General features: G+C 39.2%; 2 protein-coding genes across 4 annotated transcripts in view; one reads left to right on the top strand and one right to left on the bottom strand.

The window, feature by feature from the left end:
* The window catches only part of zfyve1 (zinc finger, FYVE domain containing 1), a 17,565-nt gene extending 7,055 nt beyond the window's left edge, over window positions 1–10,510 (top strand). For all 3 annotated transcript variants that reach the window (XM_059356664.1, XM_059356665.1, XM_059356666.1), the window contains 8 exons: window positions 194–300; window positions 2,065–2,173; window positions 2,262–2,359; window positions 2,507–2,624; window positions 3,049–3,219; window positions 4,384–4,564; window positions 5,952–6,065; window positions 8,790–10,510. In XM_059356664.1, coding sequence (XP_059212647.1) covers window positions 194–300; window positions 2,065–2,173; window positions 2,262–2,359; window positions 2,507–2,624; window positions 3,049–3,219; window positions 4,384–4,564; window positions 5,952–6,065; window positions 8,790–9,022 — 1,131 coding nt within the window. In that variant the 3' untranslated portion in view covers window positions 9,023–10,510. The remainder of the gene's footprint in view (window positions 1–193; window positions 301–2,064; window positions 2,174–2,261; window positions 2,360–2,506; window positions 2,625–3,048; window positions 3,220–4,383; window positions 4,565–5,951; window positions 6,066–8,789) is intronic.
* Window positions 10,474–22,081, bottom strand: wdr21 (WD repeat domain 21). Its single transcript, XM_059356668.1, has 13 exons — window positions 21,652–22,081; window positions 21,247–21,386; window positions 19,971–20,128; window positions 19,782–19,864; window positions 18,845–18,947; window positions 17,589–17,732; window positions 17,452–17,501; window positions 16,210–16,289; window positions 15,994–16,086; window positions 15,521–15,618; window positions 14,853–15,029; window positions 13,057–13,171; window positions 10,474–11,469 (listed from the first exon to the last, which is right to left on the bottom strand). The coding sequence occupies exons 1-13, from the start codon at window positions 21,762–21,764 to the stop codon at window positions 11,237–11,239; spliced, it is 1,587 nt and encodes a 528-aa protein (XP_059212651.1). The 5' UTR covers window positions 21,765–22,081; the 3' UTR covers window positions 10,474–11,236.

Here is a 22,081-nt window from a genome sequence, read left to right as displayed (position 1 = left end):
CATTAACTTGCATTGTAGCGAAATCCGTGTCAGTTTCACGGAAATTCGAGCGATTCCGTGGCTATTCCACGGATTTTGAGTTAAGCGAAATCCATGGCTATTTCATGGATTTCTGTGAGACCATGTTAAATGAGTTAATGTTAATAATTAGTGTTCTAATGACTCTTCCTGTCCCTCCATCTCCCTCCTTCAGGCCCTGAGTGATCGCTTCAGTGGGGAGATTTCAGATGAGCACATGACCAGTAACTCATTCTTCCCAGATGAGTATTTCACCTGCTCTAGCCTCTGCCTCAGCTGTGGGTACGTGTCTCTCTGCATTATGCAACCTGTGCACTTCATTCACAAAAAGTAGAAATTAGAATAAGTGAGTAATATATCAAAGCTGTAATATGCATCAATGCATGATGTTTTGTTTATCATCACATACATTTCGGGGGTTGAATCTGATATCTATGAATAACGTCAAAAAGGTGTACATTTAATATTTCATGGCTTTCTGATAACCAACAATTTGAAACGGTTATTTTCAGAACGTAATTAACATTTGGAGTATATAGTGTATACCAGGGATGGGCAACTGGAGGCCCGGGGGCCGCATACGGCCCGCACCCTCACTTGAAGTGGCCCTCAGTACAACTACATTTGAGCATTAAATCTTAAAAGTGCAGTGTAAAAATGCACAAAATTACTTCTTGAAATTAATGTTGGTCTGCTGTTCTTGCACTGAAAAAAAGAAATCACAGTAAGTGGTTATTTTTTTTAAATATTTATACTGTTAAACATGCATTTCAGCATGAAATATGTTAAGTTACTGCACTGTAAACATATTTAAAATTGCAGTTTCATCATATCTGGTTAAGTGCACTGTCCTATATGTGGCCCTGTGGTAGTGTCCATGAAAAATTGTGGCCCCCTGCAGCATTTAAGTTGCCCATCCCTGGTGTATACAGCTCTGTTTGTGTCCCTATAGGTTGTGAATGGACATGAAAATGCTATAGTTGGTCCTTGAAAAAGCATAGAACAGTTTTGAAATTTTGTCCATGAAAATGTGTTGGAGCTCTGACTACTAGTCATATTAGTTTAGCTTGGTCTTGTCTGGAACTGTGCAGAAATACAGAGTTTAAACAGAATAAATGGTGTGCAGCATTCAAATGTTGATTTAGGATCCAAATGTCAATGTTATATATTAAGCTTTGAATTATTCACTACAGCCCTAGTAGGGTTGTCACGATACTAAAACTTTCAACTCGATACCATTATCGATACCACAAGGATAAAAACAAGGACCCCAAAATTTAACAGAAATATTTTTATTAACAAGTTAACAAAATTAACAGAACCACAGGTTAAATATTCACTTCATATATCTATATATTAAACTGCAACTATGATAACAATCTTCAGGTCTGAGGTAGTGCACAAAATAAATACAATAAACAATAACAATTAGAACAATATTTTGAGGTTGTATGCTGCGCACAATATTAGGCAAGCTTGATTAAAAAGAGGTCGGCTGTGTGTGTTGCTGTTTGGTTGCAGGTTGACTTTTCTCTGCTTCATTCAGGGACTTCAAGAGAGAAAATAACACTTTTCAGTCACCAACATTTATGTAAACTTATTAACTCTATGCTTATGTATGCTGACACTGTGTCAATTAACGTAATATGGACATACTACGTGCTACATCGATACTTGAGTATAAAAATGAGTATAACGTTTTAGTATCGATACTTTTTTGAGTGTTGATATTTTTGACAACCCTAACCTCTACATATCACTGATCATTTTCAGGTGTCACAGTAAGGTGTTCTGAGGTGTAACAATGTGCTTCTCACAGTAATCTGCTGAGCCGTGCACATTCATTTTTACATGGTTCACACACAGGCCTGCTTAGTTTTTGGTAGAAAGACAAAAAGTGAGTGTAAATAAGAAAAGTATGAAATTAATTATCAATGCCACGGTATTTTTTGGACTAATGATTAATAATGTGTGTTGAAAGTCACCCTGAAAGAATAAACATCAATATTTCCCTTAAATATTCTGTCCTTTGTCTCTGACTTGTAGTTCAGGCTGTAAGAGAAGCATGAATCACCTAAAAGAAGGACTTGACCACGAAGCCAAACATCGCTGCCGCTACTCTGCACAGTATGACAACCGTATCTACACTTGCAAGGCAAGTACGAACCCCAATACGCCACACATGTGTATGTTAAAGTACGCATGTTTTATGAAATTCTGAGTGTCTTTGCTGAACTTCTCAGGGCTGCTACGAGGGAGGAAAAGAGGTAATAGTGGTTCCCAAAACGACCGCCTCGTCTGACTCACCGTGGTTTGGCTTGGCCATCTACGCCTGGTCTGGGTGAGTCCAGCTACCACAGAACCATTCAGAAGATGATTGAAAACGGCTTTAGAGCAAGCACAGTGTCCTCAATCCACTTGTTTGACTGAAACAATTTGCTATAAGTTCACAATTATAACAAGAGAAATGTTTTTTGTCTTTGTCCAGGTATGTAATCGAGTGCCCCAACTGTGCAGTCATCTACAGAAGCAGACAGTACTGGTACGGAAACCAGGACCCAGTGGAAACAGTGGTCAGAACAGAGATCCAGCACATCTGGCCTGGGGTAAGGCCACTAAATGAGACTCTGTCTAAACCAATTAAACAAAGCTGTAAGCCAAGATTTCAATGGTTTGAAGTAAAAAAAAAAAAAAGTTGTCAAGCCTATTGCAAGCTGCATTTGCAGTATATTCTCGCCAGTTACTTGTATTTTGATGCCAAGGAAACGAATGCATAATACATAATTTGTGGAAAGATACTTAGTTTTAAAAGTGGCGTAAAAGTCAGCTGACAAGGCTCTGCTGCTCTCCAAATTATTGTATTTGTCAGTCACACTAAGCTACTGTACTGTAATTGTGTCCTAAACACATCTTATGTTAGATGGAGAGTCTCTAACGTTAACGTTACAGTGTGATGACTACAGAGAGTCTGTTAGCTGGTGTATTCATTTGTGTATTTTCTCCGTTCTTCTCTTCTCGCCTTCTTTTCAGTCTGACGGTTTTTTGAAAGACAACAACAACGCAGCCCAGAGGTTGCTGGATGGAGTCAAATACATTTCTCAGTCAGTGTCTGAACTCAGCGTCAAGCCTGCCAAAGCGGTCACCTCCTGGCTCACTGACCAGATCGCTCCCACCTACTGGAAACCCAACTCCCTTATCCTGGTACAGATCTAAAACTATAACAAATACAAAAGTGAAAATGTTAATTCAAGAAACAGAACCATGACTACACACAACTGTGCATTTTTTTTCCTCGCACATTCCAAATCCAGATCACCTTAAAAGTTACTGCCAAGAGGGAAAAAAGGTCTAATAGAGACCTTGCTAGCATTACATTCCATAACATTTAACTTTCAGTCTTGGTCACCAGGGTTTAGCCTTTTCAATACACATACTTTTAACAGTTAAATGGTAGCTTCTGCAGAAACAATGAGCAGCTTTACAAGCCCTGCCCTTCTGTCAGTCCTCTACTTGTTAAGTCTATGTTTTCAGGGGAAAATGCAACTTTGAGAGATAAAATAAAAGTGTTTGTAAGGTCACTAGGCCACATCTCTTTAGAGTGGACTTCTTTCTTTTTTCCAACGCATGATCAGCAGTTTGTTAGGAGAGGATACATTTCCTGGTGTTTCTTGACTTTATAACATCATTATTTTTCTAGGAATATTCCCTAGAATAATAGTTAGTGGTTCTGGTTCTAGCTGGATTCTAGTATTTGAAACATTTGAAAATATTGAACTAGTAGGTCTTTACTTTGGCACACGGTATTCACAAGATATCTGTTTTTCTGAGCATGATGAGATGGAGGCATCTGTCAAGACTGAAGCCTCTACAATTCTCAAAATGTTTTATATTTTCTTTTATAGTCCCTATATAATGTTCAAAGAAGAAGACCTCCTGTTGAAATGTATTGTGTAAAAGAAGCAAACATGCCTTTAACCCATTGACGCCTAAAACTGCCTGTAAAACCTCTGGGCGATTTTAAAATAAGCCCCTAAAACCTGAAGTTTTTCTGGAAATTCAACAGAAGTGTCAACGCTTCTACTAAATAATAGATTTTTCAGCCTCTGTAGCAGATAGAAATGAAATTCAAAAAGTATTTGAGAGCTTATACAAATACTACAAAACGACGTAAACGCTTTCCAGGCTTCAATGGGTTAATGTACAAGTCTCCTATTGCATGCCTGCCTTTTTCCAGATTTTAAAAGTTTTACCTAAATGAGCTGGTGCAGTGCTCGGGGTTCCAGTAATAGGTAAAGCATTGGAATCTAATTCAGTGTGAGAAGTGGTAGTAGACTCAACAAGACATCCTCACTGTGTGTGTTGCAGAAATGCCATAAATGTGGGGAAGAGTTCCAGGCCAACGACACCAAGCACCACTGCCGTGCCTGCGGAGAGGGCTTCTGTGACTCCTGCTCCTCCAAAACCAGACCGGTCCCTGAGAGGGGCTGGGGCCTCGCCCCTGTCCGAGTCTGCGACGCATGTTTCCACAACAGAGAAATCTCAACCGGTAAATCCTTCTTGGTGTTTGATGTAACATCAGTAGCCGTGTTTCCTTTAGAGCAGGTGTCTCAAACTCAAATTACATGGGGGCCGCTGGAGGCAGTATCAAAATGACCAAAAAAAGACACAAAATGACCAAAAAAGAGACAAAATAATAAAAAAAAGACACAAAATTACCCAAAAAAGACACAAAATTACTCCAAAAAAAGACACAAAATTACTAAAAAAGACACAAAATTATTTTAAAAAGACACAAAATTACCAAAAAAAGACACAGAATTACCAAAAAAGACACACAATTACTTTAAAAAGACACAAAATTACCAAAAAAAGACACAGAATTACCAAAAAAGACACCAAATTATTTTTAAAAATTATACAAAATTATAAAAAAAAGACACGAAATTACCAAAAAAAGTAATCAAAGGGACCTCCCACACACAACATGGTAAAGTACCATTCATATAAAACTCACATTAAACTTTCATATCAAGGTGGGGGCCACAAAATATCGTCACGAGGGCCGCAATTGGCCCGCGGACCGCGAGTTTGAGACCCATGCTTTAGAGGGAAGAGTGGCCACCGGGAAAGTCTCAGGCCACGCCCTCTCAAATGTCCACTCACTCTGCGTGTCTCCACTAGAAAAAGGTCCCCAGAGGGATTTATGAGATTATGGAGGTGACGTATGGTTTTCGATCGTCGCGACGGATTAAACGCGGGAGACGCAACTGTGGCCGCTGTCGCTAACTGTGCATAAAGTCAGCAGCTGATCATAAACAAAGCAGCATGGCTAATTATGCACATTGTCTCCGCTGATCATAAACATAGTGATCGTGAATTAACGACATCACTAACTGTGCACAGAGTGTCTGGTGCTTGTTGTAAACAAACAGAGCTGTAGCACCAGCACATACACACTGTACTGCTACAGAGCTAACTGTTAGCCGGCTCTGTGACTGCAGCTGGGAGAGACTGCTGCAGGAGGAATGTGCCGCTTCGACTCGTTCTTACTCCTCTTAACGAGCCGTTAGCCCCGCAGCTCGTTAAGAAGAGCCGAAAAAGTTGCTAATTATAGCAACAAAGTCGCTAAGTTGGCAACACAGCTTCGCTGGCTTTTACAAATGGTGCGTGTTGTTGTGGCGCCGAGTACTACGTCACATCCTGTTAAGCGATCTAAGATCCAATCAGTAACCGGGCTTTTTCAGGGGAGAAAAGTCCGACAAAAGCCGGCTCCGGACTGCTCGTAGTCAAATTAGGGGCGTTTCAGCGAGTGAAATCCGCCTCATTCCGGGTATTGCCCAGTCGTGGAAACAGCCTTAGTTTCAGCCATTTTCTGGATATGATTCCTAATAGCATGAGTGCCTGATTTCATGTGTTCATGTTCCCTGTTCCAGAGTTACTGGATGCTGCCTTGGAGGAGGAGGGAGGCACCCTGATAGCCAGGAAGGTTGGGGAGGCGGTTCAGAACACTTTAGGAGCTGTAGTCGGTGCCATCGACATACCTCTGGGTGAGTATCACAGTCTGTCTGCAGCAGAGCTCCCAACATTTGTGGTCTCAGGTACCCAACAGTCCTGTCAGATGGATGGATGGATGGATAGATGGATAGATGGATAGATGGATAGATAGATAGATAGATAGATAGATAGATAGATAGATAGACAGACAGACAGACAGACAGACTTTATTTATCCCAAGCTGGGAAATTACAGTGTAGCAGCAGCATTACACACAGAGACAATGACAACACAATTAAATAAAAGAACAACCTAGGCATACTTCGAGCAATAAAATATAAAAATACAATAAAATATAATAAAAAATAAAGTGTCTAAAGAAGGAGTAGAATAGAATTCCTGTGCAGAATAAATATGAATATACAGTATAAAAATGTTGGTGCTATGAAACAAATAAGGTGCAATGAACAGTGTGCATAAAAAACACATAAAGATGAACTCATGCACTCCATCTATTCCCAATGGATGTTCCAACTGTATAACTCTATTCATTATATAACAGTGGGTATTGTCATTTTTTTATATAATTGAGCTTTCATATGTAGGATGGATTGGTCAGCCATTGTAGGACGACTTCTATTTGGAGTGAAGTGAATTACTTTCTAGCTAAGAATTTCAACCTTTTTATCAAATAATGTTACATTTAAACAACTTTTTCAACTATTTATCCATTTATCCATCCTAACATTACCTTTAGCAAACTAATGAAATTGTTTGTCTATTCACGTTAATTTTAGTTAACTGTTTCACAACTATTTGAACTGTTTCTCCTTAACTCCAAACTAATTATCGGAACATTTTTGTCAGTACTTTAAGCAAACCAATTCTTCCATTAATGGAATACTTTTAAGTGTTTCAATCCATGTTTTTTAGATATTTAATTCTACCATTTGTTATTTATTTGTAAGTGCCTGTTTAAACTTTAGTGCTTGCTTGTCATCTGATTTTCACAACCAGATGGAAAACATTAAAGGCATAACATAGCAGTGGTGGAAAAGAAGAAATATCAAAAGTAAAAGTACTCATGATGCAGATTGTTATTATCATTATTTATCTAAGCAGCGTTATAATTTTTCTCAAGATAGGGTTAATTTGAACTACTTAATAAACTGTTATAAGAAAAAATTATAAACATGCATAATTACTTTAAATGTATCATGTTTTATGTTAAATCTCAACCTGAGAAGTAACTAAAGCTGTCAGCTAAATCTAGTGGAGTAAAAAGTACAATATTTGCCTCAAAATGTAGTGAAGTAGAAGTATAAAGTTACATAAAATGGAAATACTCAAGTAAAGTACAAGTACGTTAAAATTCTAGTTAAGTAAATATACTTAGTTACATTCCATCACTGTAACATAATATTCAGGTGTTACAGTTGACTTAGTGTGGATATTTTTAAAAATCAAATCACAATTTCTATTTTTTTTCTTTCTCAAATTTGTCGAGCTTCTCTACAGTCTTTCCAAGTCCACTTTATTAAAAGTCTACGTTATTAAATCAGTACAGATAAAGATCACTTCTAATTGAAACTCTCACTCTATCCAGCTCTTGTTCATCAGTGAAAACATTGATATTAACCAGTAGCTCCCCTGGATAAGTATCAAAAGTAAAAGTACTCATAATGCTGATTATTATCATTATTTATCTAAGCAGCGTTATCATTTTTATAAAGATAGGGTTAAGTTTAACTACTTAATAAACTGTCATAAGGTAAAATTGATAAACATGCATAATTACTTTAAATTTATCATGTTTTTATGTTGCCTCAAAATGTAGTGAAGTAGAAGTATAAAGTTACATAACATTGTATTCAGGTGTTACAGTTGACTTAGTGTAGATATTTTTTTAAAATCAAATCACAATTTCAATTTTTTTTCTTTCTCAAACTTGTTGGGCTTCTCTACAGTCTTCCCAAGTGCCCCTGGTTGGGACTCTCTTGTCTACATTATTAAATCAGTGCAGATAAAGATCACTTCTTATTGAAACTCTCACTCTATTAGTCTGGCGGTTTAGGACCAGATTTGGGAAGAAAGGGGACACGTCGGACAAAAGCACCAAATCTTTTCCACATGCTCTCTATCACTATAGGTTTCAATTTTTGGTAGGAGCCACTTCATCAAGATTGCAGTTCGGAGATGGCAGCCATATAAAGTCTATGAGAACCAGTATATCTTCTAAGCCACTTAGAAGGTCAATCTTAGTGTCAAAATCTACATTTTCTGGGTCAAAGAATCATTTAAAGCTACTGAGAATGTGAATATGTTCATTTTGGCCATGTATTTACATAATTATTAGATTCCAAACATTTTCAGCTCAGGATTCTCTGCTGCAGCACTTGAAGCGAGTTGCCTACCAGTCTGGGTGAAAATGAACATTTCTATTTGATCAAATAATCATCTAGTGATATTCTCAACAGCTTTAAATGATTCTTTGACCCAGAAAATGTAGATTTTGACACCAAGATTGACCTTCTGAGTGGCTTGGAAGATGTATTGGTTCTCATAGACTTTATATGGGTGCCATCTCGGATCGGCCATCTTGATGAAGTGGCTCCTACCAAAAATTGAAACCTATGGTGATAGAGAGCACGTGGAAAAAATGTGGTGCTTTTGTCCAGCGTGTCCCCTTTATTTAGCTAAGCCGCCTGACTCTATCCAGCTCTTGTTCATGAGTGAAAACATTGATATTAACCAGTAGCTCCCCTCGTCTGTCTCAGGCCTGGTGAAGGACGCAGCCCGACCGGCCTACTGGGTCCCAGACCAGGACATCCACTCCTGCAACGAGTGCCAGAGGGAGTTCTCCCCGCGTCTCTCCATCCACCACTGCCGCGCCTGTGGTCAGGGAGTGTGTGACGACTGCTCCCAGGAGCGCCGCGCCGTGCCCTCCCGCGGCTGGGACCACCCTGTGAGGGTCTGCAACGGCTGCAACCAGAAACCTGGGGAGCTCTAGCAGCTGAGGAGAGGGGCCGGTTAAGGATGCCGGCCTCTACGAAAACTGGAATTGACAACATTTTGACATTAAAGGCTTCAGTTCCCTTTTGTCTCTGGCATTTCTAAGCTGCCACTTGACTGTCTGTGGCAGGTTGGACTCTGTTTATTATTTTTTTAATGCCGTCCTCATGTCACATCTGTCCTTTGATGCTATTTCACTTTAATATGCCTATATTTTACACTGTGAAGAAACCCAGACAGAGTGAGACTTGAATATCAAGAAGTTAGGAGAGATAAAACAACTTGACAGCGTTTTATGAAAGAGAGTGAGTATGCTTGCTTACTGTTGAGTTCAGGTAAATATCCATGTACTTATTTTTGATCCTTTTAAAATCTGTATTAATGCACATGAACCCCTTTGACAATCCCTCCCAGTGTGACACACTAGTACTATTAGCACCTTTTGCAGTCTGGGGCTACATGTGTGGACATTTTTAATAATAGAAGTACTGACTGAGCATCTTGAACTGATTTCAGGTAAGCACTTTTATTCTAAGATTGTTTCTGCTGGAGCTCTGGATATAGCATTCAGGGCTGGCTTTAGAGGAAACAATAGAAAACCTTTAAAAAAAAAAAGAAAGATAAATAATAATCCACTACAGTGTATTTTGATCCTTTCAGTGGATCTATCCTAGTTTTCCTCTGCTTCAGCCCTGCAAGCTTTCCTGCCACTCTTTGGCTTCAGGAGGATTAAAACAATCAGAAGCCAATGATGTACTGTAGCACCGAGATGCATTCCAACTTATATAATTACTTAGTAATAACTTCTTACATAATCCCTTGATACTTTGTAGTTGTTTGTGCATTTTAATGGGCATACAATAATAGAAAAGCCTTAATAATGCTGTCCACGTTGTTTAAATTTTACATAGAATATACATATAAGGGGAAAAACGTTTACTTAAATAGGTTTTTAAATGGCCTCGTTTTGTTTTTAAAATATTAAAATTATCTGCTAACAAGACAAATCTGACTGCAGTGGGATGAAATGCAACTACTTTTATAGAGTGGCTGGCTCACAGTAGCAATATGGAAACAGATAAGACTTGAAACCATCTTTGAGGCTGGCCCCTCAAAACAATTAGAAGAGTAATCCATTACTCTGACAACTCAGGCTGTGGAGCTAGTTAGCTAGGAGTACCAAGTGAGCAACGTTTAAGACTGTACCATACAATTATCTGACAAATACATATGATGATGCAGGAAAGGCTTATTGACTGAACACCCAGGCATTGTGAGGTCTAACCTGGGATTTTTTTTTTTCCAATGACCGACTGGGAGAGACGGTTTGGTTACAATTTCAACAAATAAGCTGAAATAACAGTGGATGATCTCATCACTGTCCTCATCTGGAGAGAGGGCTGTTCAATGAATATCATAAGGAACAAATCAAAACCTTCTATGTTCATGTATGCTCATACAGTATGTATTAAACTGCAGAAACTCAGTCTCTCTGTGTTTCATTTAGTAACAAATACAATGCAATAAATCACCGTGTACACTGATGTCATTCAACAATAAGAAAATGTGTTGATTTACAGTAAAAATGCATCATTGTACTTTTCAAATTCAGAACAGACACAACCTAAATTACATGGAATCAAAAGGTCAATCATGTCATAAATAAGAGCACTTATTTGTTTTTAAGGTTACAGAAATCTTAACTGTTGTAATTATTTGCACTCGTGTATTGTAGCATTCCTTCCTCTTTCCTCTCAAAATAATGACTTGGTATCTCAAAATAACCTCAAAAGATACTAACTCATGAAACTGAGATGCAAATCAATTTTCAGTAACCAGATCAGTTTTTTTTAATACCATTACGTTGTTCAAGTTTCACAATATTTTGCAAAACAAATTATTTTTCAATACTAAGTCATTACTTTGAGACACAGTCATTATTTCTATGACTTATAAAATCACATTGGAAATCACAATGGGCTTCCATACCTTTTGGCACAAATAAGTAGGTCAAAAATAAAATTTCCCTGAGACTTCAATGTAACTCTTGTGAGCTCACCTTCCCAATCAAAAGATGAGCACAGCCTTGTGAAATCTAACTGCATACTGGCTGAACACTTTCACTCATAAAATACCTATTAGACTTTTATTTATGAATATAAGTCCATTCAAACATTTGGCAAAAAAGCAGATGGTGATCTTCAGTCATTTCTTAAAAACAGTCCGGCTGCTCTCCTCCTTCCTGGTAGTCGGTGTTGTACGGGAAGTAGTAAAGGTCGTGTTTGACGGCCATGAGCAGGCCGGGGAGCCCTTTACAGCCGCCCAGCCTGGAGGAGAAGACCACACTGGGGATCATGTCGTTTGCGGCCGGGTGCGGTGATGGGATAGTCCTTAGCAGGTGGCCGTCTTTTAGGCTCCATAATCTTGTGTAGCAATCCTGACCGACTGGGGAAAAACAGAGGAGGGAGTTCAAAATGAGTGTTTGGAAAGCACCTTGAGAGATAGTCCGGCGGTTTAGGACCAGATTTTGAAAGAAAGGGGACACGTCAGATAAAAGCACCAAATTTTTTTCCACATGCTCTCTATCACTATAGGTTTCAATTTTTGGTAGGAGCCAATTCATCAAGATTGCAGATCGGAGATGGCAGCCATATAAAATCTATGAGAACCAGTATATCTATATAACGTTTTTGTCAGTACTTTAAGCAAACCAATTCTTCTTAAATTTAACTATTTAATATACTGTTATGAGGTAACACTTATAAACATGCATAATTATTTATGTTAAATCTCAACCTGAGAAGTAACTAAAGCTGGCAGCTAAATCTAGTGGAGTAAAAAGTACAATATTTGCCTCAAAATGTAGTGAAGTAGAAGTATAAAGTTGCATAAAATGGAAATACGTACAAGTATGTAATAAGTACAAGTATGTTAAAATTCTAGTTAAGTAAATGTACTGTAACATTGTATTCAGGTGTTACAGTTGACTTAGTGTGGATATTTTTAAAAAATCAAATCACAATTTCTATTTTTTTTCTTTCTCAAACTTTTTGGGCTTCTCTACAGTCTTCCCAAGTGCCCCTGGTTGGGACTCTCTTGTCTACATTATTAAATCAGTGCAGATAAAGATCACTTCTAATTGAAACTCTCACTCTATTAGTCCGGCGGTTTAGGACCAGATTTGGGAAGAAAGGGGACACGTCGGACAAAAGCACCAAATCTTTTCCACATGCTCTCTATCACTATAGGTTTCAATTTTTGGTAGGAGCCAATTCATCAAGATTGCAGATCGGAGATGGCAGCCATATAAAATCTATGAGAACCAGTATATCTTCTAAGCCACTTAGAAGGTCAATCTTAGTGTCAAAATCTACATTTTCTGGGTCAAAGAATCATTTAAAGCTACTGAGAATATCACTAGATGATCAAATAGATATGTTCATTTTGGCCATGTATTTACATAATTATTAGATTCCAAACATTTTCAGCTCAGGATTCTCTGCTGCAGCACTTGAAGCGAGTTGCCTACCAGTCTGAGTGAAAATTAACATATCTATTTGATCAAATAATCATCTAGTGATATTCTCAACAGCTTTAAATGATTCCTTGACCCAGAAAATGTAGATTTTGACACCAAGATTGACCTTCTGAGTGGCTTGGAAGATGTATTGGTTCTCATAGACTTTATATGGGTGCCATCTCGGATCGGCCATCTTGATGAAGTGGCTCCTACCAAAAATTGAAACCTATGGTGATAGAGAGTATGTGGAAAAAATTTGGTGCTTTTGTCCAGCGTGTCCCCTTTATTGAGCTAAGCCGCCTGACTAAGAGACATGAGACATGTTTGGCAGGCTTAGTTCTCTCAAACTATCTCTGAAATACCTTAACCGGCCACAGTGTATTTATATCTGCAGCTGGCTCGATCAAGACGCTCGTATTAACCTACGCCGAGTCAGAGCGTAGTAACTGTAAACCTGCTATGTCTTTGATTAAAACAGTTCAACAGTTAAAGTGTGTTGTGTCCTCTCCTACCTGCCAACAGAAGCCCCTCAGGCTCAATGACGTGGATGGGAAGGTAGGCATGCTCATTATTGTGCCCTTTGTACTCCTGCACTGGCTTTGTCACTCGCACATCCCACATCTTAATCTGCACATAAAAGAAGAAAACGCACAAGTCAAAGCAATAATAAAATCCATCTGGGTTCATTTTATATCTTCGGAAGAATAGCAGTATTTGGGTAAATACAAGCTCAGGCTCATCTCAGGACCAGAACACAGTTAACACCCAGGTCATTTAAAAGTCAATGTTTAACCACTTTTCATTCTACCCAAATGCACAATTGATGGTTGTGGGAAGTGGATATTTAGGGGGAGATAGCAGGTCAATTAATTCAAATGATCAAAGAGTATAAGGGTTTAGCAGGTTATGATATGAATATATGCATACACGTATTTGCTTCTACATTTTTCAATTTTTATTACCTGAGAATCCGAAAAAAATGTCAAAAAAGTCTCCAGAATACATGGATTAAAGTAAAAAAAAAAAAAGATGACTGATATTTTACTCGCGCTACAGCCAAGTCACGTGCAGTGTGTGAAACATGTTCCAGGTTAGGTTACTTGGTTGCTTAGGTTACCTGCTTAAGAAATACTAATGCATAAGAATTCAGTACCAAATGCAGCCATCACGTTTAAATGCTCAACCAATACTGTTTTACAGGAGGAGGATTTTAAACAGCTGTTCTATTGCATTTTTGTCTTTTCAATTGTTATTTTTTTGCAAAGCTTGTCTTTACTCTCTAAAATAATCAAGCATCTACATAACTTTTCATTACATTTTTTTAGGGACGAGCACTGACAGTGCAAGGACCCTATTAGCGATGGAGAACTTTAATCCATGACAATACTATATTAAGACACCAATACCTTAAGGAAGACCATAGAAAAATCCATGCTGTGATATGGTTAAAAAACTTTGACAATTTGGAATTTTTTTTGTATTTTTACTGATTGGATGCCGTGCACTGGTTCCGTAAACTGCCTCTGAGGCTACGTTTACACGAGGACGGTCTGAACAGAAGACGCAAAAGTGGCGTCGCGTCTTCACTTTTTATTCCTCGTTTAGACGAGCGTTTTCGGGAGGAAATCTGCTGCATACGGTGACGCAAAAGTGTGTGAAATTGGATTGTATGCAACCAGGCGGCATCACTTAAAGCCATAAAAGCATCTTTGGGCATGCAGAAGTTTTCACGCCACCCATTTTCATCAGCTACTCCTTCCACAAAGTTCTCCACCATCACTAGATCTCCCAGGTCTCGTTCACAGCCGTCTGGCTCCTCCGACCAACTGCTGCATCCAAAATGTGATGGAGGTAATTCCAGATCCTTCTCTGTTCACTAATACTATCTGTACATATCCTGTACATTTGGTGGAAAGACTCCTGTAAGTTTATTAGAGCTGCCAGAGCAGCTTGAAGGTCCCACCATGGAAATAATCCCACATGTTTGTTTATTTCCTGTACTGGAGCATGTATGTGACGTAAACACATACGTGACGTGAGCAGATCAGATCAGAGTTTTGTGTCTTGGCAGTGTAGACGACACGCTACGGTGGAGCGTATTTAACTTTTCCACTTTAGAGGGTGGTTTCAGATTTTTACGTCTTTAAGCCCCAAAAACGCTGTCACCGTCTAAACGAAAGGCACTTCCGATAAAATATTTTGTTGTTTTTACCCGCAAGCGTCCTCGTGTAAACGGGGCCTGAGAGAAGAAAAAAATGGACAAAAAGTTAGGAACGCCAAGAGGTTAACAGGACCCCAAAAAACTGACCTGGCCCAGCATGTCAGCAGCAAGCAGGTAGTTCTCATCCTGCAGGACGCGTACAGAGGTGATGGCGGATTCTTGTTGGAAGCGGCTGGCCTTCCAGCTTTGGTCCCTGCGCCCTCGCTGCCGCAGGTCGATGCTGAAGATCTCCCCCGATCTGCAACCATTAAACAGCACAGGGACCTACGGAAACAAGGAAGTATTTTACTTTCTTGGCCTTTCTTTTCTTCCTTACACTGCATGCTGAGTCAAACTCAGCGAGAAATCCATACTTCAGCATGTAACAATTAACTAAAGGACTAAAAAAAGACACAAAATTACCAAAAAAAAAGACACAAAATACTTACAAAGACATGAAAAGTATTAAAAAATGGACAAAATAGCCCAAGACTCCATAGAGTTAAGTTGTTAACCCATTTCTTGTTCCCTGAAAAAGGCCTACTTGTATAATTCTGAAATGTACATTATTTTTCAGTTTTGGTTAACCTTACCTTTTTTTATTTACCTCTGGCAGTTCACCACTTACCTCTGTACCCTTTCAAGCTGTTCATTTCATTAATTTCATCACTTGAACTGCTTGAATGCTGAGTCAAACTCAGCGAGAAATCCATACTATAGCATGTAGCAATTAACTCGAGCATGCTTCAATCACTTAAATGTAATAGATGACTCACCCTACGGGCAAAGTGCTGAGCCAAGACGTCGCTGCCGGTGCTGTACGTCTGTGTTCGGCCCGTCTCTGCATCTTTCACTATCACCCTGCGAGACAAGCCTGCCAACATGTGCCAGAAGAACAGAATTATTTTAGCCAGTAACCAGCTCCCTCAATCGTTTTTGTAATGATTTAAAACAATAGCAAACTACAAGGTTATTCTGTGTTTAAAATTTGAACCTCAAATTGGATATCAGCTGGTAACTTTTGGAAAAACATCTGAAAAGTCTATGATTTTATTCCAACATGTGTCACTGTTGCTTTTTCTCTGCCCAAACAAACAACTGAAAAGACTGTTTCACATCCAGAAACTACAGCCAAGTCAACAAACTCACAACACCACAGGCGCCTTTGAGGCTGATTATCAGTTACGATTCATTATAAAGGTTATATTTGATCATGAGTTGCAACATGAATGGTAATGCTTTCACAAACCGGTGCTGAAGGTCTTGTCAAACTGGGGGTTGAAGCACCAAGCACAAGACCAGGCTGAAGATATCTTAAAGCTACACAGCATCCCGGGCTGTTCTGAGGAGAGAGAGGGGAGAAAATGGGGATGTAAACAAACAATACCGACATGAAATGTCTCGTCAGCAGACAGACGGGTTAACGAACTAAAAAGGATCATAGTGAATTATTCTGATTGCTTGCCTGGGTTGGAGTTGCTGAAGAGGGAAGCAGGAAGTAAACTGACGCAGCCGGGGGTGTCTGCTGCTCCGACCAGACACAGCCTGGCAGTCAGCTCAGTCAAGGGCCATACACACACTTTCACAGCAGCATGGGAGTTAAAGACATGCAGGTTGACTATAAGCTACTTATAAGCTACTACTATACCTTGATTGTTTGCTTTTTTTTTTTGCACTATACCTTGATTGTTTGCTTTTTACTCTTCCTGTAAGTCGCTTTGGATAAAAGCGTCTGCTAAATGACTAAATGTAATGTAAATGTACTATAAGCTACTACTAACTTCTTCATCTCACCTCACAGTACCGCCAAGCGCCATATAGCGCTTTTATCCAAACCGCTTCACACTTTCACACACACATTCATACTGGTGGCCGAGGCTACCAGGGCACACTGGTGCCACCTGCCACCATTGGGAATTCATTCACACACCGATGAACGCAGCATCGGGAGCAATTTGGGGTTCAGTATCTTGCTCAAGGACACTTCGACATGTAGGCTGCCATGGTCAGGGATCGAACCACCAACCTCCCGATCAGAAGACGACCCGCTCTACCAACTGAGCTTAAGCCGCATCTTGTTAATGCCCTGGTTACCTTCCGTATAGATTTCTGCAATTCCCTCCTTTCTAGTCTACCCCTCAAGCTTCTCCATGAACTCCTACTGGTCCAAAACTCACCAGAACCTCCTCCATAAATCACATCAGCCCTGTCCTTCAACAACTGGCTACCTGTTAAGTACCGCATCGATTTCAAGATACTTCTTCTCACTTTCAAAGCTCTTTTAACCTCGCATCTCCGTACCTTTCTGATCTCTTTCACGCCTACATACCCTCCAGGACCCTCCGCTCCTCCTCCATGCTCCTCACTACTCCTCCTGCCTGCCTCTCTTCAATGAGGTCCAGAGCTTTTAGCCGTGGAGCTCCTCGTCTCTGGAACTCTCTCCCACAAACCGTTTGTGACATTACCTCTCTCCACCTACAAATCACACCTCAAAACTCACTTGTTTAGATCAGCCTTTTCTGTTTGACCTGCCATCCTCATTTCTGCTCGTTGGTTGTTCTTATCTAGTTGTTTGTTTTTATGTATCTGTCTGTGTTCTTGTTTTTATCTAGTGATTTTGCTGTGTTTGTAAGGTGACCTTGAGTGACTTGAAAGACGCCCATAAATTAAATGTATTATTATTATTATTAAAGCTGAAGAAGGATACAAAACGTGGGAGTCCGGGTAGTTGACCGAGGCCCAGCAGACGGAATTCACCTGAAACACATCATGTGAAACCTTTAGCTTTTGGGATGTATCTAAATACAATACACAAGGTTCCCAGCTCTTGTGGCACACTCCCACCTTGCGGTTTGTGAAGTAGAGGTTGTCGCACATTTCCACGGACAGAGATCCTCGGCTGCTGCTGCTGAAGTTCATGATGCCGTACTTGCAGCCGCCGTGTGACACGTCGTTGACTGTGAACACTCGCTCACAGGCAGAATCGCCCTGAGGGACCAGAGAGAAGAGGGAGGGCTGAGTTTAAAGAGGATAAGCAAACTAGCAAGTAGGGTTGTCAAAAGTATCGATACTCAAAAAGTATCGATACTAAAACGTTGTATCCGGATACGATACTCATTTTCAAAAGTATCGATACCCCCCGACCTTTCGTTTCAAACTGACCTATTACTGATGTTATTGTGGCCGGTGGCTCGCATTAATGTTGGCCGTGTTATTATTAGCCATTAGCCACAGCTAGCTATTAACCCATTGAAGCCTCGAAAGCAGATACGTCGTTTTGTAGTATTTGTATAAGCTCTCAAATACTTTTTGAATTTCATTTCTATCTGCTACAGAGGCTGAAAAATCTAGTTGTCTAATTTAGTAGAAGCGTTGACACTTCTGTTGAATTTCCAGAAAAACTTCAGGTTTTAGGGGCTTATTTTAAAATCACCCAGAGGTTTTACAGGCGTTTCAGGCGTCAATGGGTTAACGGCTGACGTCACGTTAATGATTATAAACAACGCAAATAAATAAATCAGGCATGTATTATGTCCATATTACGTTTATTGACACAATGTCAGTATACAGAAACATAGAGTTAATAAGTGTGACTGAAAAGTGTTATTTTCTCTCTTGAAGTCCCAGAATGAAGCAGAGAAAACTCGACTTATCAAGCTTGCCTAATATTGTGCACAGCATACAAAATATTGTTCTAATTGTTATTGTTTATTGTATTTATTTATTTTTTTGCACTACCTCAGACCTGAAGCTTGTTATCATAGTTGCAGTTTCTTTTTGCACAACTGTTTTTTATTATAAATATTTAACCTGTGCTTCTGTTCCTTTTTACATGTTGCATTTTTCTTGTTAATAATTTTGGGGTCTTTGTTTTTATCCTTGTTGTATCGAAAATGGTATCAAGTATTGAATATTTTCCTGAGTATCGGTATCGAGTTGAAAATTTTAGTATCGTGACAACCCTACTAGCAAGTACACCTGAAAAGAATTATTTTAAGGATTTGTCCAATTCTGAATTAAGTAGGAAAATGTTTCTATTATGACTGCAAAATTAGGCACCAAGATGATGTTTAGCCTGAGTGTGTTTTGTGTGTTCTCACCACTGTGAGTCTGAAGTTGTCAGTGTTGGGGCTGCTGTTGTCTGTGCTCTGGATCTCTAGTTTGTGGCGTTTCATTCCACTGACCTTCAGCTCATGGATCAGCCTGGAGACACACAGTAACCATGTTAACACAGACTAGAACCATCTGCAGACAATCAACCAGAACCACCATCTGATTGTACAGTACAGGCCAAAAGTTTGGACACACCTTCTCATTCAATGCGTTTCCTTTATTTTCATGACTATTGACATTGTAAATTCATCAAAACTATTAATGAATGTAATGTGGAATTATGTACTTATGAATGAACACATGTGGAATTATGTACTTAACAAAAAAGTGTGAAATAACTGAAAACATGTCTTATATTCTAGTAAGCAAAGGGTGGTTACTTTGAGGAATCTAAAATACAAGACATGTTTTCAGTTATTTCACACTTTTTTGTTAAGTACATAATTTCATATGTGTTCATTCATAGTTTTGATGCCTTCAGTGAGAATCTACAATGTAAATAGTCAAGAAAATAAAGAAAAACGCATTGAATGAGATGGGTGTGTGTCCAAACTTTTGGCCTGTACTGTATATGTAGAGAAAGTTTTGGCAAAGGGGTGAATAAAAATCATTTGGGTTACAACTGTGTGTCAATGTAATTCATATAATTGAAACAGTCAGGCAGCACAATATTTTGTCTACATTTGCCCTTTTTAAATTTTTTTTTATCAAACCCAAGTCAAGATAGATTTGTATTGTTATTAGTGGCCCGGCAAAGCTCCAAAGAAAACTCACTCTACACATACAGAACTGATTATCATTAGTTGGACTGTTTTGCTGTGGTGGTTTTCTGTAATTTATTACAGCTGTGGGTATTTAAATGTGAATAGATGCAAGAGAAACAGCTCTACATTCATGTATAGACACAGCAGTATGATACAGTACCTGCAATAGGAGTTCTGAGGTAACATGCCAAGATGTCTTTTTTGCAGCAGCAGCGAAGTGTTCAGTCCTGTTCTCGGTGCTTTCTATAAAGAAGTTAATACATGTCCCATCATTAGACCAGCATGAAATCCAAGCTTCAAGCACAAAAAAACACCATAACACCGAAAGCTTGAGAATGAACAAACTCACTTTCCTGGGCTTTTCATCCTCCACAAGCATCTTGTTTCTTTCTTTCTCTCGTTCTTTCTCCTGTATCTTCTCTCTGGTTAGTGGGTTACAGTTGTTGTGTCCGGGCAACACACGGAAGTAACGATTTTTCTCTGGGTCAAAATAGAAACCAGGCAACTCTGGAAAGGCAGCGGAACAGGGGCTTCAAGTTAGGATAAACTCTGTTGTTATTACTATTAAAGTCACACCACTGATTATGTTGTTTACAGAACAAATAACCATTTTCCGTATGGCACTGATTTTGTGTCGCAGTGTTTTCTGAGTAGAGCCCAACCAATTTATCTATCAGCTGATATTGGCCTATTAAAGACTTCGGTATCCATTGGTATCAACATATATGATGTCTCATAATCGCTGATTTTATAACTATTTTTTACACAACATATAATACAGAAAACAACGGTTGAGGTGATTGAGAAATGGTTATCTACTTTACTGTCTAGTAGTGAATTCTGCCCCCTTAAAATCAATATCCTTCTCAAGAATCCAATACTTTTCAGGCTCTAATTCTGATAGTCAGAAATTGTTATGACCATTTACTGTCACTAACAAGTATACAGTGCTTTATATTAGAGGTCGACCAAAACATAACAGCCCGATATATCAGGCTGTTATTTACATTTTTTACTTGTATATATCGTCATCAACCGATACATGCGTGCGTTTGCCGATCAATTAGCCAATTTCACTGAGCAAAACCAGGCAAGGCTCGGTGCAACATCTGCCATTCTCTGCTGAGCTGCTGCTGATACCAGAAAAAAGAAAAACACATAAAATATGTGGATCATCTGAGGCGCCACCACCTCGAGGCCTAGAACAACATACATACATACATTGTTTGCTATCCTACTGTTAATGTTTTGTTTGTTTTGTTAATAAGTGTTTCTTTTTTGTTTAAATTGAGACTTGTGTAACATTTGTTATCATTGTCATTTTTATCATGTAAATGGAGGGAGAAAAGGCAATATCGGCTTCAAGAATCGGCCCAAAAAAATCGTCAGCACGTATCGGTGATCGGTTAAGACTGATGTCAAAATAATCGGTATCGGCATCGGCCTTAGAAAAAACCCGTATCGGTTTACCACTACTTCTTCTTCTTCTTCTTATTTTAATTGGCGGCTGGCATCCAACTTATAGGTGCATTGAACTACTTTATGTGTGTTATGGCTTAAAACTGAACATCAAAAAAACAAATGTTTGCTCAATTATGCAGCGGGTTGATGTGTGTGGTCCTCACCTGGTGCAGCACTAGTGGTAGTAGAGGAGGAAGATGAGGAGGAGGAGGAGGAGGAGGCAGATGATGAGGAGGAGGCTGTCTGGCTGTCATGTCTCCTCTGAGGTGCTCTAAATGACGGCCCTGCATCATTATATCCAGACCTGTGAACAGATCAACACTCTTAGCGCCGTCACTAACACTGTCTGTGCTGGACAGTATTGACTAAGACACATATCACATTCTTTAAACTAAATATTATTACATTATGAGCTCTTTATTGTTCAAATTTGTAATTGTTTCATTGTTGTTTATTATTACTGCCATTGCTGTTTTATTATTATTGTTTTGTTTTTAAATTGTTTATTGTAAGGTGACCTTGAGAGTCCTGAAAGGCGCCTGTAAATAAAATGCATTTATTTAGCATACCACTGTTCGTCCTGTGTTGACCTTTGCCGGTTGTGTCTGTACCACCCATGGTGTTGACCAGCACCTTGTCGCCGGTGTGGCCGCTGTCCTTCTCTCCAGCTCCACTTCTTCATCCCTGCTGTGTAGGTCCAGGGGTCAACCTATACGTATCCGGCTGTTTAAGGCTGTTTCATGCAGCATGTTTACTTGTTAGCTAAGTTAGCAAGTCATTAGCATTGTCGAGCTAACGCTAACTACACATCTTTCTCGACACTTTTTTAAAAATAATGCTGGGCATTAAGCATAAGTAAACATAAAGACGGTTTAATTTGATAATAAACACTCTTTCCGTTGCATAGAAACTCTTTATTTTCGTAATAGACTGACTTAAAGTTACAATTGTCACACTTCATGAGCTAACTGCTGTACATTGAGTTCCTGCCATGTTGTC

The sequence above is a fragment of the Centropristis striata genome, chromosome 18 (assembly GCF_030273125.1).
Source record: "Centropristis striata isolate RG_2023a ecotype Rhode Island chromosome 18, C.striata_1.0, whole genome shotgun sequence".
Lineage (NCBI taxonomy): Eukaryota > Metazoa > Chordata > Actinopteri > Perciformes > Serranidae > Centropristis > Centropristis striata.
Note: the sequence above shows the minus strand (reverse complement) of the source record. Positions and strands in the feature narration are given on the sequence as shown.

Coding starts and splice junctions, on each gene's coding strand:
- wdr21 (XM_059356668.1), bottom strand. CDS start 21,764: ATGAAGAAGTGGAGCTGGAGAGAAGGACAGCGGCCACACCGGCGACAA. Junction 16,087..16,209: donor CTTCAGCAACTCCAACCCAG/GCAAGCAATCAG, acceptor CTCTCTCCTCAG/AACAGCCCGGGATGCTGTGT. Junction 15,619..15,993: donor TGACAAGACCTTCAGCACCG/GTTTGTGAAAGC, acceptor ACATGTTGGCAG/GCTTGTCTCGCAGGGTGATA.